Genomic DNA, 16717 nt, shown 5'->3' on the forward strand with positions numbered 1-16717 from the left:
GCGGCGGCGGCGGAGTGTGCGCTCGGCAAAAATATGAATAATCAACACATCGCTCACACCTCTGCCGCAAGCCGGGAGGGAGCTGGGAGGTCCCGCGGGCTTTCCCCTGCCGGCTGGCGGGGGGCGGGGACCACCAGTTATTCGGAGAACTCTGGTTCTTTTCCTCTCGACTGAGCTGAGAAACTGCGGGGGGTGGGGGGGGGTGAAAGAGAGGGAGAAAGTCACACTTAACTTTTTTTTTTCTTTTTAAAGGCCTTGTGCATGCTGTCATCGTGGAGTGTTGGAAGTGGAGAGGAGGTTTTGTGGGTTTTTCCCCCCCTCCTATTTATCTGCGGAGATGCCACTTGTCACCTCCCATCCTCATTTTGCTTATCTGTAAAATGGAAGCAAAAAAAATTCCCCTTGAAGAGTTGCTGTCAGGCTTAAGGGTGGGAAAGTGCTGGCAGTGTCTGGCATTCGAGGAAAGTGCTTGGTAAGCATCCTGCTTTTGTTCGTGTGAACTTTTTTCAGCGTTACCTTGCGTGGAGACCCCTTGGTAATGCAGGCCAATTTGCCCCCAGATCGCTGCTGCTGGTGGAGATGCCACTGCTTTCGTGCATAGATTCCTGCAAGGGGCTGCAGCCGGCCAGTTTACTCCAGCACAGCCCAACATCGGGGGCTTGGCTCGCATGCCACCACACCTCGCGATAAATTGGCTCCCCATGTGAGAAGAAGACACGGCAGGCTCTTGGGTCTCCAGACCACCTGTCCTCCAACACTCGCCTCTCCAGCGAGATTCCCGCGCTGTCCAGCGTCAGCGCCTGAGCTCCGGCGTGGCTGCTGCGGGAATTAGTTCCCTTGACCTTTCCACTTTTCGGCTTCGGATTGTGCTTCCTCACTGTCTGCACCCGGAATGGGGAAATGGGAAGGGAGGATATTTCTAGAGAAGAACACTAAGGGAAGAAGGAGGAGGAACAAGAATACGCAATGGAGGACGAGGAGAAAGACTTTGTGGAGTTTTGAAGTGTTGGGTACAGCTGTTCTGGCTCCTTCGACCCATTTTGGGTAAATTCATGGCACTGACCAGATAGGCTTGGGCACATGGGTTCTACCATGCCGTAGCTCTTCTGTAGCTTCCACCTTCACTACGTAAAAACAAAACCAGAAGCGAGTCTACTTCTCACCCACCCGTCCTAAAGCAAAGTCCTAAAGGGGAATGTTAGGTGTAGATGGCAGAGTCCTACTGAGATATTTGTCGTGACTTCATGAATAGTCCCCCCCCCACCCTCTCTGGAGAATTTGTATTTATAGAACATACTGATCTAGCTTCCGGAAGAAAAAAGCCAAAGTTGCAATTTGGAGTGGGAATTAATGAAATTGGATATTTTAAAAAATCATTCACGAATTGTAGATTAAATATTCTCAGCAGGACTTGAGAGAGTGAGCAAAGAATCTAGGTTTTTTTTTTTTTTTAACCCATTGAAAAATTCTCATCCAAAGAGAGGACACGGGGGCCACCACTTATTTCACTTACCAACCCAGACCGGCTTTCCTGGTGGATCGAATTCCCCGGTACTAGTCCAGTTTGGGGCTTAGCCACCCAGGGTGACTGAAATCCTGGAGGTGAGGATCGTGAGGTGGGGGAATTCGACACATCTGAGTTCTCTCCAGAGCCCTGCCGGAGGAGACACTGTCTCCAGAGCAATTTTTAAGGAAAATTTCCAAAGTGTCGAGGAAGAGCAGAGACGCTGCTCCCAGGAAGCCCGGACCAGACAATAATGGACAAATGGGTCTTAAAACCAATTAGGTGGTGACCGGAAGCACCGTATTGAGGTGCCCATGTGAAACAAGGACAAGGAAAAAACTCCGGGGGGGGGTGTATTTGGAAAGGTGAACAAAGAAGGGGACAAGATAAAGGGCGGATTGCCAAGTTTGCGTAATAGATTGTCATGAAGAATCGTGATCCTGCATCTTGGATTTTTCTTGACCCCGGCGAGAGACGGAACGGAGCTCGCCAGCCCAAAGCTGAGAGGCGCGCGCGGGCTCGGCGTCGCGGCAGGGCCAGGCTTCCCTGGGCCGCAGCTGCTCCAGCCGGGCCCCGCGCGGCCCGGGGCGGATTTTGTGTTTCAGGTTTGAAAAAGGAGGGTTATTCGGCGGTAGCCGCAGGCAACAGTAAGAGACGCAGCTCTCTGGCTCAACCAACGCCACCCACTCCAGTGATAATCCACACTCCTTCGGCGCGGGTGGCCAACTCAGCAGCCACCCCTCCCCAAAACCCATACAAACATAATTAAACGCAACTGGGTTGGCAGAAAGGCTCCCAACTCGGGAAGCGCCACCCGGCTGCACTTAACAATCCCCCACCTATCCCCCCCACCCCCGGCACTCCGCCCCCGCCGCACTCGCCAGGCAACTTCGTCCTGCCCGGGAGAGAATTTCTGTATTCCGGACTAGCCACCCGCAGGACCTCTAGCATCACATCAGCCATAGGTTCCCGGTACCTAGAGCAGCCACCGGGAGGGCGCCCTTAGAGCAACGGGCCAAGAGCGGTGTGCCCCACCAGGTCAAAGTTTCCGGACCACAGTTCCCATAAACTACCTCCCAGCGGGGCACTGCGGTCCCTGAACTTGTCACTGGGGGCGGAGGAAGGGGGCGCCCCCCTGCGAAGTCTGATCTGGGGACTGCAGCAGGGAGCCGGGAGAAAGGAGCAATTCATTCGCTTCCTAAGGGACATAATTTGGGTGGCAGCTGTTTACTGGTGAGAAAAGTCGGCGTTCCCGACCTTGGCTGTGCCCTTTAACCCAAGCCAACCTGAGCCTCTGGGGCAGAGTGACCCGGCCAGGCTCTGGCCCACGGCTGACTGGCGGCCCCTCGGGGTACTCTCCGCATCTTTCCCTAGCAGCGTCGAAGTGCAGGCAATAAATGGTTCCTTGGGAAAAAAGATCACCAGGCACATTTTGGAGGGCTCACGAACTGATCCACACTTTCCGCGGAGAAACGAGAAAGCTTGGCCCTGCTGGGAGCAGACCCCAAACAAGGAAGAGAATGGGGTGGTGATGGAAAAATTTACAAAAAGAGCAAGCGGGAGTAGAAATTCTGGTAGTTATTTTTTGCAGGGGTTGAAATTATCCACAGAGGCTGCATGTAACAGAAAATTGCCAAGTTGAAAAACCGGGTAGATTTCATTCTTTGCAAATTTCTTGCCCACCTACCCTCTTTTTTCTCTGAACAACTCCTGACTTGGATTTTTACCACCTCCTATTTTCTGACACTTCCTTCATGGCTCCTCTCACTCTTCTTCGTCCAACAGGGAATAGCCAGCTAAAGCCCCGGAGCCTCGGAGCCCCATTCAATACAACCCAGAGGCTAGGATTTCACCTTTTCTCCCCTCCCCCAAAGCAACTGCTTGAGTCCTTTGACCCTGGGTCTATGAAGAGTATTCGTCCGTTTTCTAGAGAATTTCTCTAGTACAGATCAGCAGAGCGCGATCTTGCCTGTACAGTCTGGGGTTGCAGTTTGCCCCAGGGGTGATGTAGAGGCGCACCGATCCCTTTCTTAGGAAAGCCTCATTCTCTGAAAGCGCAGGCTTCCTATCCACGCAGGCAAAGGAGTTGCGAGGAGCTGTGTCCTCTAGCGGCAAACCCTCGCAGTTCATTTGTGAGCGCTCACCTACACCTAAGGGATCTGGTCCGGAGTCGATTGATGAGCAAAACTAAGTCCTAAGTATGTGTGGGGTGGGGAGGAGAGTCTCCTGAATGAAATCCAGGCTTTCGTAAATGCCCTGTGCGTAATGAGGCCGGGAGACTCGGGTGCAGTCGTTCGCACTGTGGAACAGCTGATTGTCTCCTCCACGGCAGATGGTCTTTGAGCACAGATTTGCATTCATTGTCTTCAAATCTGTTTTCGCGCTGGTGTTCTAGATTTCAGCAGCAGATCTATGCACAGATCAGAATACAAAAGGAGAAGCAAGAAAATAACACCCAGCCAGGAGGATTTTTAATAGGCACCGCGAGTTGCATGGCGTAGTTACAAAGCCGTCTAGGGTTTCAGCTGTTTGGCGGAGCTGCTGCCGCCTCTCGGCCACTAGCCCGCGGGCCAGCACCGCGGCCACCGCGCTCGGTACGCAAAGTTTCCGTGACTCCCGGGTTGCCCCCCTGAGGCTCCTGGCAGCTTCGAGAACTAGGGAGAGAGAAGAGGGTCCCCGGGATGCACCCCTGCAGCTCTCGCATTAAGCCTGCCACGATCTGTCAGCAACTTCTCATCTGCACGGGTGCGACGCCCGTTCGCGCCCGCCCGGTATATTTTTCTTAGCTCCTCTACCGTTTTCCCCGTCATTATTTATTTGAACAGCACTTGAGCCTCGCTCGTCCACACCCCACTCCCGACTTTCATTAAATATCCTTTTTTCCCCCCCTAACATCTTGCAAACCGTACACAAAATCTGAGTGTCACCATGGAATCCCAGGAGACTTGGGAGAGCCGTTCAGGGAGCTGGGTGCTCTGGGGAAACGTTTGCACAAAACAAAAGTACAAGTGGTCACACGCTCCGCTTTTTCGCAAACATGCACACAGATCCAAACCCCGAAAATTAACATGCCTCCTGGCAGGCTACGAAAACCTACATCTAAGAGGCAAATTCACAAAGGTTTCCCCGCTCCCGCGGCCAGGCGGAGCCAGCGCGTCCCTAGGCCGTAGGACCCAGCTATCCTGCGTCAGTGCAGGGTTTGGGGGCCCCATCCCGCTCACGCCACGCGCGCAGGGTTCGGGCGAGGACTCGGTGCCCACAGCTTTCTGTCCCCTTTCACCTCCCGGACTCCCGGCAACGCAGAGCGTGGTGCGCGCCGCCGGAGGACGTCGGCCTGGCTTGCCCGGCGCCGGCCAATCCCGAGCGTCCATGCAAATGAGGCTCCTTATTGGGCCGCGGCTCCGCCTCCGGCGGCCCGGGCAGTAGTAACCCATTCATGGGGCCGGCGCGCGGATGCAGCCCGGCTCAGCGGCTCTCGCAGCCACCGCCTCCTCTCGGCTCCGGGTCTTCCCCTTCCTTTTAAAACTGATCCTGTTGGGGATTTTTTTTTTTTTTTCTAAATTGGAACCGTGGGGAGGAGCAGGGAGGGAGGACCTGGAGGAAGCAGAGAGATTAGGCAGCTATCAATCTCCTCCTGTTTCTCCCAGAACAGGTGATGCTTCTAAATTGTGACCACTTTGTGGCGGCAGCTCTGCAGTTGGAAGGATGCGAGCGACCTAGGGTGGAGGGCCTGAAGCGGCAGATCTGAACTTGCAGAGGATAAAAACCCAAACTTTTGACTACATCATTCCGCACCTCGCGCGTGAAGCAAAGGATTTTTTTTTTCTTTTTCAAGACAGACCCAAACTTCGGCACTTGATCCCCCTTTCTTGGATTGCGTTGGAGGAGACGGTTTGCTTGCAGCGTTGAGAACGGTCAGGACTGTGTTTTTGTAAACTCATTTTAAAAGCGGCAGTAAAGGATCAGACTTTTTAAATGTTTGGGATTCAAGATACTTTAGGAAGAGGACCAGCTCTGAAAGAGAAATCGCTGGGCGCGGAGATGGATTCGGTCAGGTCTTGGGTCCGGAATGTCGGTGTGGTGGACGCCAATGTCGCGGCTCAGAGGTAAGGAGACGACTGCACATTTATTATGCTCTCAAAGTCTCTTGCTCTAGGTGTCTCTCAGTGTGCCCTGTCCCCTGCTCCGCATCTCTTTCCTTTTCTCCGTACCCCCATCTGTCGTTCTGGCCCTGTGCGCTGGCGCTTTCCCTGCGGTGAGCAAGTTGCTGCAGTCAGGGGGACACTTACCCGGCAGCCGACACTGGAGTTTCTGAACCGCCTGAGTCATTTGTGTGTCTCCCCCACTCCTTTCCCACAGTCCACTCTCTGAGACAAAAAAATAAAAAATAAAAATAAAGTGGCATCCAATGCCTCGCATCTCGGCTCCCATTTCTGCCGAGCGCGTGAGGACCGGAGCCTGCTGTCACCACCGCGAGAGCAGAGACGACTTCCTGGCCACTACCAGGTTTCCCCCACGCCGCCTGCGAGTGCCTCTTCTCCCGCATCTCGGTGGCTCCGGGAGAACCGGAGCCCAGCGACCAGATGGTGGCGGCGGAGGTGGAGAGAGGACGCGGCCGCTGCCCGGGAAGGCGAAGCGGCCGGGAGCTCTGGGAGGGGGGACAGGCCATTGGGTCGCGGCTCAGAGAGTGTTCCAGATGCACGGAGTCGGGGAGAGAAGAAATTAAAAGAGAAAAGATGAAGGAATAGCAGTAGAAGGAGTCGCGGAAGAAGAAAAAGGAAAGGAAAGAGGATTCGCCGGCAGAAAGCTGCAGGGATCTTTGGCTTCCAGCTTTGCTCGACGCTAAAGTTGACTTGTTTCTGAGCGTCCGCAAGCTGGGATAGTCAACGCCGCGTCGCAGTGTCACCCCACGAACACCTTCCAGTCTTTCTGCCTCGTCACCACTTCTGAGCTGGGATTTGAGACCTTCACGTCCCTGTCTGAGAAAGGCAACCTTCCTGTTCCCAAAGCGCCCACGAACTTCTTCCACAACTTTCGTTCGTCCACCCGCATCTGCGCTCTGGGCCTTCCTCCTTGAAGTCCTGACATCCCACGGAGAAATTATCCTTTTCCCAGACAGGCGACGCCTCCAGGTGTCCCGGGTAGAGCGAACCCGGCCACACTCTTGGAGGAGGGAAAGCAGAAGTCGCATCGCTTCGGGACGGGGGCCCGCAGCGATGCCCGCCTGTCCGCCTGCCCGCCCGCTGGAAGCCAGGACGCGCCAGCGTCCCTGGGCAGACCGCACACCGCGGCGGCAGCGACTTTCCGCAGCGGTCTGGGGACTACCGGGCTTCAAGCCGAGGGAAGAAAGGCAGCACCGCAGAGCCTGCTCTGCCGCGCATTTTCTGAGCCCGGCTGGGGAAGATGCCCTCCTCACTGTCCTTCCTATCCGGAATCAAAGAGTTTGTTAAAGTTGGAACAGGCGGCCTGAGTTGGGGAAATTCTAGCCAAAACGTTACACCCTTCAAAAGAGTGAAAGTGCTTGAGCCTGAGACAGGAGGCCCAGAGATCTCAGCGCCGCGGGGCAGCTCCCGCCATCTGTGCGCTCACCCCCACCCCCAACTTTTTAGTTAAAAATGGGTCTGGTGGCCAGTTTAGCACTGGCCCTGACAGATAGACAGGGAGATGTGTGCACACATTCGAGGCGCTCCGGGGATGCCTTCTGAGTCCCCCGACTTGGATTTCACGGTCTGTGGCTTTGGCTGGCGCCACCGGGAAACGCAGCTTGTATCCGGATGGCCTAGGTCTCGGGCGAGGATGCTCTCTGCCTCTTAACAATCTGGCTTCTCCGCTCGCAGTAACCCACGGGGCTAAGGTGTCCAGTATCGCGACCTCCGCACTGATCCGCGACCCGCAGGGCTGGTCGCGGGGATTCCGCGGTGCGACTGTTTGAGATGCAACTTTTCGGAAGAGCGAGGGAAGCAGAGGGGTGAGGCCTGTAGGAACTAGACCTGGGCTCTGGGCTTTCTACCCGCGCTTCAGGGTTCTCATCCACAGCCTTGTCGCGTGAGGGCAGGTCATTCGGATAAAGATGAAGTAAAGGAGCCACTTCTTCAGCTGCAAACAAGATGCTTAGTCCCCTTAACCCCGGGCCTCAGCTTCTCGATCTGATCCAGCTGCTGGGGCCGCCTTGAGGGTGGCTTGGGGGACAGCTCTGGACCTCTTGTGGCAGCCAGTCTTTTGATTTCCACTGAAGGCCCAACAGTGAACAGCCTGGTAGTGGGACCCTGGGAGGTTGGACCACTGGGCGGTAGAAGCAGCCCCAGATACGGTGACCTCATGGCCACTACTCCTCTAAGGAGATTTTACTTCTTAATCGGAATTGATGAAAGACCTGACAGGTCCAGCAATCTGGACCTGGGATGTGGTCCCTTGCCTATCTGCGGCGCTGCTTGGGCGCATTAGTAACGGCTTGTCTTTTCTCTTTCTGTGTCCGGTGTCCCACCTGTCTCTTCCTGCGCAGTGGGGTCGCCCTGTCCCGTGCCCACTTTGAGAAGCAGCCTCCCTCTAACTTGAGGAAATCCAACTTCTTTCATTTCGTCCTGGCGCTCTACGACAGGCAGGGGCAGCCGGTGGAGATAGAGCGTACGGCTTTCGTGGACTTTGTGGAGAACGACAAAGTAAGAGGACCCCTGCCCCCGCCCCCCCCATGACTCCCTCCTTGCAGAGCTCTAAAGATTCCATCTGTCACTTGCGACACTTTTCCGCTCGCATCATCAAGGATGATAAATCGAGGCTTCTCACCCCCAGCCACTAAATCAGTAGATTTCCCCGCACCTCCTCCTGCCCCTACTCCCACACCCTGCGGGGTGTAGAGCGCTGGCGGCTGGGTGCGCTGAACCTAGGAGGGTCCTTATTAGTGCGCGATTGTAGAATGACCACCGAGCAAAAGCCCTTTGGACTAGACCATAGTTAAAAAGTATACAAGGCTGCCGCTGCCCTCCTCTGGGTTATTTTCATTATTTTCACCTGCCAGGTGGAGCAGGGTGGGTTGAATCAGTCCTATGGTGGAGACTCACAGCCCAGCCTTGACCCATCTCCCAGGCACGGAAGCCTTCTCTTCCACTCCCCAAGGCAGCACCTTGTTTGAACTCAAGTCCGGATTTGGGGACTGGATTTGATCTCAAATAGAGGGCGGTCAACCTAAACTGATATGTGACCAGAAAGAGATCTCTTGCCCTCTTTGGGCCTCAGTCTCCTCAGCTGTGCCACCTGAACTATAAAGTTAAGTTCCCACTTGAACCCGGGAATCAGTTGGTCCCTGAGCTCTGGGCCTTGGTGCTGAGATTTCAGGGGAGTAGGGCCAATTTCTGCCCTTTTAAATGACAGGTCGCTTCACCCTTCTGCTGAGAGAAGCCTCAGGGCTTCCTAAGGACAGATAGACCAGATGGGTTGGTGGGGCCTTCCTAAAGACAGCCTTGCTGTGGTGTTGGGTTATCTCCCCTGCCGCTTGGCAAGCCTTGGAGATAGTCAGCGGTAGGCAGGGGCTCTTGCCCTTTGACCCAGGGCTGGACAAGAGGGTTGTTCAAAGTGGTGGGAGGTGGTATAAGGAAGCACTCTTTCCTGTTTCCCTCATTTGGGGGGACTGAAATACCAGGGAATCGAATACCTTCCATCTTTTCAGGAACAAGGCAATGAGAAGACCAACAATGGCACCCACTACAAGTTACAACTCCTATACAGCAATGGTGAGCATCCTATCGGCTGGCACCTGGTAGCCGGCAGAGTACCTAGCACATCTCGCTTTCCTGGAAGGCATGGCCTAGATGACTGGCAGACAGATTTGGGAGCATAAGGCTGTGGGAGGTTTGCTTGGGGCTGGGGATTAAAGGTCTTTGCCTCCTGGACAGCTCAGCCTGGGCCTCCACCCCAGGGCGGGAAGGGTTTGGGTGTGGGAGAGTGGGCTCTGCCGTCCTTGATTCCTGCTGGTCTCCCCCTTCCTGTAGGTGTCCGCACGGAGCAGGACCTCTATGTCAGGCTCATCGACTCAGTCACCAAGCAGGTGAGCCCAGTGAGTCACTTGGCTCCTATTCATCTGTCTCTGGCCCCCAACTCCCCAGCTTATCTCTGACTTCTACCCTCCTGCATGATTTCTTGGGTCAAACTTCAAACTTCCTTCCATACCACCTTGTCCACTCTGGGAACACTTCTTTCCCCCTCTCTCTCCAGTGTCCTGTGTCTATCTGGTTTGGGAGATGCTGGGGGCAAGGGGAGGAGAGCAAAGGGATAAAAAGAGGACACAATTGGGAGATTCAGACCCCCAAACATTCCTTTTTGCAAAGAACTATGGGGCACACTTTTGTTATTTCTTCAGCTGAGGTAACAGGTAACTTCTCAGGTTCCCCTGTAGGCAGAAACTGTGAATGGGGTAGCAGGTAGGGAGAGGGTGAGAATTTTGTTCTTGTTCTAAAGTCCCCTCTTTGTTTGTATTTCTACCCGGCTGGCTACATGTCTTCCCTTCCTGTCCCTGCACAATTCTCAGCCTATAGCTTACGAGGGACAGAATAAGAATCCGGAGATGTGCCGAGTTCTTCTGACACACGAGGTGATGTGCAGGTAAGAGCCACCTTCTCCTTGGGGCTGGACTAGACAGACGGCTAACCTGCCTGGCTCCCTGGCTTCCCGGACTAACTTGTGGGAGCGAAGGCTCCCAGTGGACATGCCCGGGGCAGATTCTCTAGGACCCTCATCCCTTTTAAGGTCAGTTTTTGACAGGAAAGCAAACCAGAAGATTCACGGTTCCAAATCCCTGGTGTTGCCGGAGTTTCCCGGGCCCAGTGGAAAGTCTCGATGTCCACCTTAGGCAGGACCGAAGGAGATGGGCCGCCCAAGGGAGGTTTGCGATGGACTTTGGGGATTAGGACTTTCCCTGAACTTCTCTGCTGGAGGCCGGCTCTGCTGGATACCCGCCTTGCCCGCTGGGGTGGATTTCCAGGCGGAGCCACTTGTGGAGTTACCGAGTCTAAACCCTGGAAAATCGCAGTCTGGGCTCGGGAACCATCAGAGTGCTAAGCCTCCCATTCCCCAGCTATTTCCCTGCACCTAGGCACCTGTGCCAAAGTGGCTTTCTTTCCTTGCATGAAGTCGCTTCTCTATCACTTCTCTTTGAAGGTGTTTCTTAGGTCAGGAGGAGATTAGAAAGACTGGTCCTGGTTCCCACCTGTGAGTTGAGAGTCCCCCACCGCTGGGATGTCTGGGGTCTAGAGCAACCCCAGGATCCCGAGGTCACTTTGAGAAAGGCACACCGTCTGCTTGGGTTCCTACAATTTTCCCACCTACCTTTCAGAGACCGATATATTCCATTTTAAGTCCTGCACATTTTTTTTAATTAGAAGATAAAATTCATCCACACGTTCAACCATTCTACAAATGTTTTTTGAATCTTTTTTTTTTTTTTTTTTGCCTAGTGTTTGCAGGTGTATTGGGCTAGATGTTGAGGATCCCACTGCAAATAGAAAGGATATACAAAGGAAATTCTGGGAAGAACATGGTTATTTTATTTAAAAAAATTTAGAACTCTATTCTTGACAGCATTTTCTCCCCTCCAAAATCTGATTGGAGGGAAAGCCTCCATTCTCCCCCCCTCAACCTGCTCTTGCAGTAAATGGTTCCTACCTCCAGACTTGCTAGGTTTGGGCAATCACAGGCCATCTGATTTAGTATGGACTATTTTATGGGCAGCTCCCTGAAGCCCCATCTCCCTCCTCAACCCAGTCAGAAAGAAATCATAACAATTGGACATGTTTGTTTTGGTTTTGACCAAGTATTAGAAAAACAAATTTGTTAAATACAAAGTTTGACTCTGTCTGATCTGAGGTTCCCTTACTGAATTGCTTGGTGAAGAGTTGGGTGATGAAGTAAGAAGATAGATATTCCATTAACCCAGGGCCCCTTCATAAATTTGTTCAGAAAGAAAATACAACTTCAAGATGTACTTGTATGCAATACTTTAATAATATATAATTTATATATTTTACTTTATAAATTCATATACTTTAATAATATATAATTTAATGCTATAATTGGTTGGCAATTCAAAGAGGATTTTTATTCTTCTCTACACTTTTAAATGCCTTTGTCTGGAGCGATAACCTTCTTAAAGGAAAAGAAAACAAACCACCAAACTAACCCGTTGTCTAATGAATTATACCTATCCCTTTCCATAATACTCGCACCCCCCCATCCAGCTGTAGTGGAGGCTGACATTTTTATTTTTAAGCCCAATCAAATCCTCCTCATTTTATGCTGTTTAAGGAGCAGCATCAATTTTTAAAGCCTCTGGTTTAGTCTGCATTAGTAACACAATATAAAAATTTAATGTACTGTAACTTCTCTGCATTGGAGACCGGGAGGGTGCTCTGCTATTTTCTTCCCAAACTAGAATTTAAAACAAATATTAATTATGGGCAAATAGATGATCCATTGGATGGGTCCTGTCTCGTGTGTGTGTGTGTGTGTGTGTGTGTGTGTGTGTTGGGCGAAGGTAAGTGAAGGCAAGTATTAGATGTATCTGAAAGGGAAGTTTTCTTTCAATCTGTCAGTTAGAGCTAGCTGATTCTCAGGTATGGGAGCAAGTTCCTTCTCCCACAGTTTACGAGCTGGTTACAGCAGTCAACACTGGGGAGATGGATCAGATATCCTGTTTCTCAATGATTATTGCACATACTTCATTTCATTTGCACCATGTTATGCTGCATACCTGGGCACTTGCTGGAATGATTTTATGTCCATAATCCTATAATCTTTAGTAAAATGTTTCTAAATTGGTGTTTAACTTTATTATTATTATTATTATTATTATTATTATTATTATTATTGAGGAACAAGCAAAGGGACAAAAATAAATCTTGTTTAGGAATAACTTCTTCCTCCCCCTTCTCTGCTTTGCTTTTAGTTCATTTTGCCAATTATTAGCAAGGAGAAATCTAGTTGTTATGCTGCTGCCAGCCACCCCTGTGCCCTCAATGCTCAGAGGGTTAAAAGATATTATAATTTGAACAGAAGTCGTCTCAAGGCCTACAGCTGGCTAATAACAGAGTTGTATTGAGCGCTAGCAAACCCCACAGCTGTGACTTTTCGCCACAAGGCGCAGGCTAGACAGGGCCCTAATCAGATGGGCCAGCCGGGCAGTGGGGCCAGTGTCTTTATCGGCCAGATGGTGTGAATTTAGACACTTTTGTTATGCAATCGCAGGGAGGAGTTGGGGAGAAGAAAACAAAACAAAAGCCACCATGCTGTGCGCTTATTTGAGTTTGAAATTAGAGACAGATTTTTGAAAGTTGAGGGTTGAATTTAAAAAAAACGATTTTGGAGGGGAGAGGGATGTGTTAGCTTATCAAGAGCCAGAGTAGGGCTGACTGGACACCCTCTGTCCAGGGTTGGGGTGCTTCTTATTTTCTTCCCTAGTCATCTTTTTTTTTTTCTTTTAAATCTTTTTCTTTTTTTCTCTTTCTGAAAAATGCAGGTGAGATTCGGGTTCATGATAATTTTTTTTTTTCATATTCTCCCACCTCCCACCCCCCAGCTTGACTTATTCTTCCTCTTAACCTCTTCAAAGACACCATGTGGAGACCGGGAGGAGGAAAGGGGCCTGTAAGCAAATTGAGAGTGTTTCAAGTAGAAGGGTCTCCAAATGAGTACTAGAATAAAATAAAACAAAACAAACCAGACAGAGACCCCGAGAACCAGCTTTCATTTCATTCACTAGCAAAGAGGAGCCCCCCAGCCCCTCTGGGGTAGTTTGAAACACAACCTATCGCCAAGTTCAGTTTCCTCTTCTCTGCTTCCTTTATTATTTGTTTATTATTTATTTATTTATTCATTCATTTTCCTATTTTACGGTCATTGTCGGTGAAAGGAAAGACTTCTCAGGAACCTTAGTGACTTGAAGGTTGGAAAAGAACCTTAAGAGCCCTTTAGCTCAAAGAGCTGAGCCCAGAGTTGGCCCTTCTGGCTATGCCTCTAGAGCAAAGGGAAGGCAGGGTTGAGTTTGTCATCTGGGTCAATTCAGGGACCCCAGATCCACATTGTTTGCAGAGTATGGTTTCCTAAACATCATGGGTTCTCCTTGTCTCTCGGCTTGTGTGATTAATAATGCTGACCTGAGAACCGCATGTCACTTAAGGAACAAAATAAAGAACAAGTAAAACATATTAATGAGAACTTTTCTGAAAGAGAACAGGGCTTTGCTTTGACTAAAACTTGGGAGTTTTAAGAGGGGATCCAATAGAGCAAATACAACAGATCCTATTACTTTTGTCCTTTTTTTGGTGTGGTTCTGGGGATCGGGTATTTTTATGCTTTTACTGTCATTGTAGTTCAATAGCCAAGTCACCATCCGTGTCATCTTTTTTTGTGCTAAATATTAACACTAGCGATTATATTTAGAGACGTTACTGTTGGGAAATAGAGGATGGGGTCCTCAAGTTTCCCTGCCTTCTCCCTTTGCGTATCATTTACTTCCCTGAGTTGGTTCTCCACTTTGTATTTTGCTGGCACCAGGGTTACATTTTTATCTGTTTTTCTTTTCCACCAGAGGAAATCCCCATGGAAAGCAGCTGAATTCAGCTGAGCAATTTTGCAAACTTACTTGGCCTCCTCAGAATCATTCCTGCCCAAACCGAACAGACGGGCACATTCTGACAGTGTGTGCTCGTGTAATTAAATTGTACCCGCATTGCACACATATTTGGGGTTAGATTGACAAGCTGGTGATGTCAAAGGAGAGTCTGGCTTGAAGGCCTTTCGGTAACTAGCATGTATGGGTCTTTTGAAATCGTGTTGCTAAGAAAAGTGGTTTGCCTTGAGCTGCTAAGGTATACGTTGACATAAGCAATGCTCCAGGATCCCGAGAGGTGGGAGCCGGAAATGGGTTGGGGTTGGGAGGAGAGACAAGGGCTCTGGGGGGTGGGAGTGCAGCTGGCTAGCATTTTTATTGGTGTTAATCTTGGGATAGATTGAAATTTTAAAAGTTAAGACCTAATATAATTTCAAAGGCCAAATATTATTTCAGAAAGTCCCAATGGCAAACTCTGGTATTTAGAAAAGTCGAGACAAATTTTCTTTTACTTTCTACTAATTTGATTAAATTTCTTAAAACCTCATTGAGCCCATTTGCTGGAAATGTGTTAGCTTCTTTCAGGTGTGTTTTACTTTCTAAAGGTGGTAGAATTATTCACTAACTAAATCAAGCATCCCTGAATGAGAAAGATGTGCTTGAAAAGTTTTAAAATATTGATTTGTTTGTTTATGTTTGATTCTGTGGAGGATCAGAGAGGCTGGAAGTCCCAAAGAGAGCCACAAAGCAAATTGGTGACTGGCCTGGGGCCGGCCTTTGGGTCCTGGCTGCCATAGGGCTCCCCATTTTTCCTTACCCCATCGGTTTCCAAGGCTGCTCAAGGAATTCCATAGCCTTCTACACGTAAAGCTAGAAGGGACTCTGGAGATAACCTAATCCAACATTTTCATTTTCTTTCTTCATAAACTCAGAGGGATTAGAGATCTGACTAAATTCATGCAACTGGTTAGTGAGGAGTTAGAGCCAGAGCCCTGATTCCCAGGTCAGCAATTTTTCTACGGCACTACACAACCCTAAGCTACAGATGATCCAGCCTGGGAAAGGCAGCAGTCATGGGTACCTGGGTTATTGTTAACTTTAGACGTATTCTCCACCTGATTTGGGTGACCATGGTTTTTTGTAAGCCACATTGAGGCTCCACCCTAAATCAACTACAGTTGATAGTGGATAATGCATCTGAAATGAGCCAATAGGTATTCTAAGGTCCAAGGCCCTAATAAGCTGTAGTTGCAGGTGGGCAGTGTGGCGTTCATTCCTTTCTCAGATTTGTCCCTGTATTTTGAGCAGATACCTTTGGATTGGAGAATTTTGCTCCCTCTCAGGTCCTTTTGGGTTCTTTCTTCTGTTCTCACTGGTTTGAGGGATCCTCTTCTGTCTTCCTCTCTCAATATTGATGGATCACCCAGGTCCCCAGCACTTTGCAAGGGGGAAGTGTTGGGAAATCGTTTTTTAGGATGGGACTGACATCTGGTCAAGTCCCATTTCTTTCCTGGTAAAAATTACTGGAGAGACTGTACCCCGGCTCCCTGCCTCATTTTCTTCTAATGTAGAAATGTCCACCAGAGTTCTGCTCTTCTTCCTTTGTCTTTGGGAAATGATGGAAATGAATGAATGAATAAATTGTTCACAAAGTACACCAACTTCTCCAGAGAAAGGTGTTATATCAGTAAGATTTATGATCATCCAAACAGCTACTCACGGTCTAGTTTTTTGGTGGGTGTGTGATACTGGGAACCAAACTTAGGGTCTCAAATATGCTAGGCAAGTGCTCTACCTCTGAGCTAATCCCCAGCCCTGCTTGTGGTTTATTTAATACATTTTTCTTCTTCTGCTTTCTCCAAATATTTATTGGGATAAAAAAGAACTAATATATGCAATCATAAAATCATTGAACACCAGCCCGGAAGAGACCTTGGAGAACTTAAAATCTAACCACCCGTGGTTCAGTTACAAATACAGCTCTTGGGAAAGTTGTGATTTGTGGCGGATTAGCCAGCTCGTAAGTCCCAGAGTGAGAATATGTGAATGATTGTATTTTGAATATGTTTTTGGCTTCAGGTTCAGGTTCAAGTTTTTCTTTTCTTTCTTTCTTTCTTTTTTTTTTTTAAATAAAACATGGTCACAAATTTTGCCCTCAAGCAGCTTATAGCTTGGACACGTTCATTTTTAGTGAACATTCTCACCTTTGTATGCTCAATGAACTATTTTTTTTTTTTTAAAAAATATATAACAAAAGATTCTTTTACTCTCTTGTTTTCCTCCCTATCTACAGTCGATGTTGTGAAAAGAAAAGCTGTGGAAACCGAAACGAGACTCCTTCAGACCCTGTCATCATCGACAGGTAGGGGAACACCGGACTTGTAGATCATATTTGGTTTCTTTCCTTCTGGAGTCTCGACCCTGAGTACCGACCACTTGTGCTGTCCTGGAAGGCTGTGTTCTTGTTCTCTCCAAGGCATTTAGTTGTATCATAGCAAGGGTGTCCTCTTGCTGGTTGGCTTCCTCCGGAAGGAGTCTTGACCTTCCTTTTAGAACACGCATCTCTAAATCTCCGCCGGATTCCTTTCCAGGTGCAATGACTTCAGCCTAACAAGGAG

At 49.7% G+C, this 16717-nt stretch overlaps 1 protein-coding gene across 1 annotated transcript in view; it reads left to right on the forward strand.

Moving 5' to 3' along the window:
* The first annotated feature begins 5014 nt into the window (after nt 1-5014).
* Ebf2 (EBF transcription factor 2) overlaps nt 5015-16717 on the forward strand; it is a 177283-nt gene continuing 165580 nt past the window's right edge. Inside the window, exons 1-6 of the mRNA XM_026411608.2 lie at nt 5015-5610; nt 8007-8163; nt 9168-9231; nt 9490-9545; nt 10026-10099; nt 16393-16461. Coding sequence (XP_026267393.1) covers nt 5480-5610; nt 8007-8163; nt 9168-9231; nt 9490-9545; nt 10026-10099; nt 16393-16461 — 551 coding nt within the window. The 5' untranslated portion in view covers nt 5015-5479. The remainder of the gene's footprint in view (nt 5611-8006; nt 8164-9167; nt 9232-9489; nt 9546-10025; nt 10100-16392; nt 16462-16717) is intronic.

The sequence above is a fragment of the Urocitellus parryii genome, chromosome 14 (assembly GCF_045843805.1).
Source record: "Urocitellus parryii isolate mUroPar1 chromosome 14, mUroPar1.hap1, whole genome shotgun sequence".
Classification (NCBI taxonomy): Eukaryota; Metazoa; Chordata; class Mammalia; order Rodentia; family Sciuridae; genus Urocitellus; species Urocitellus parryii.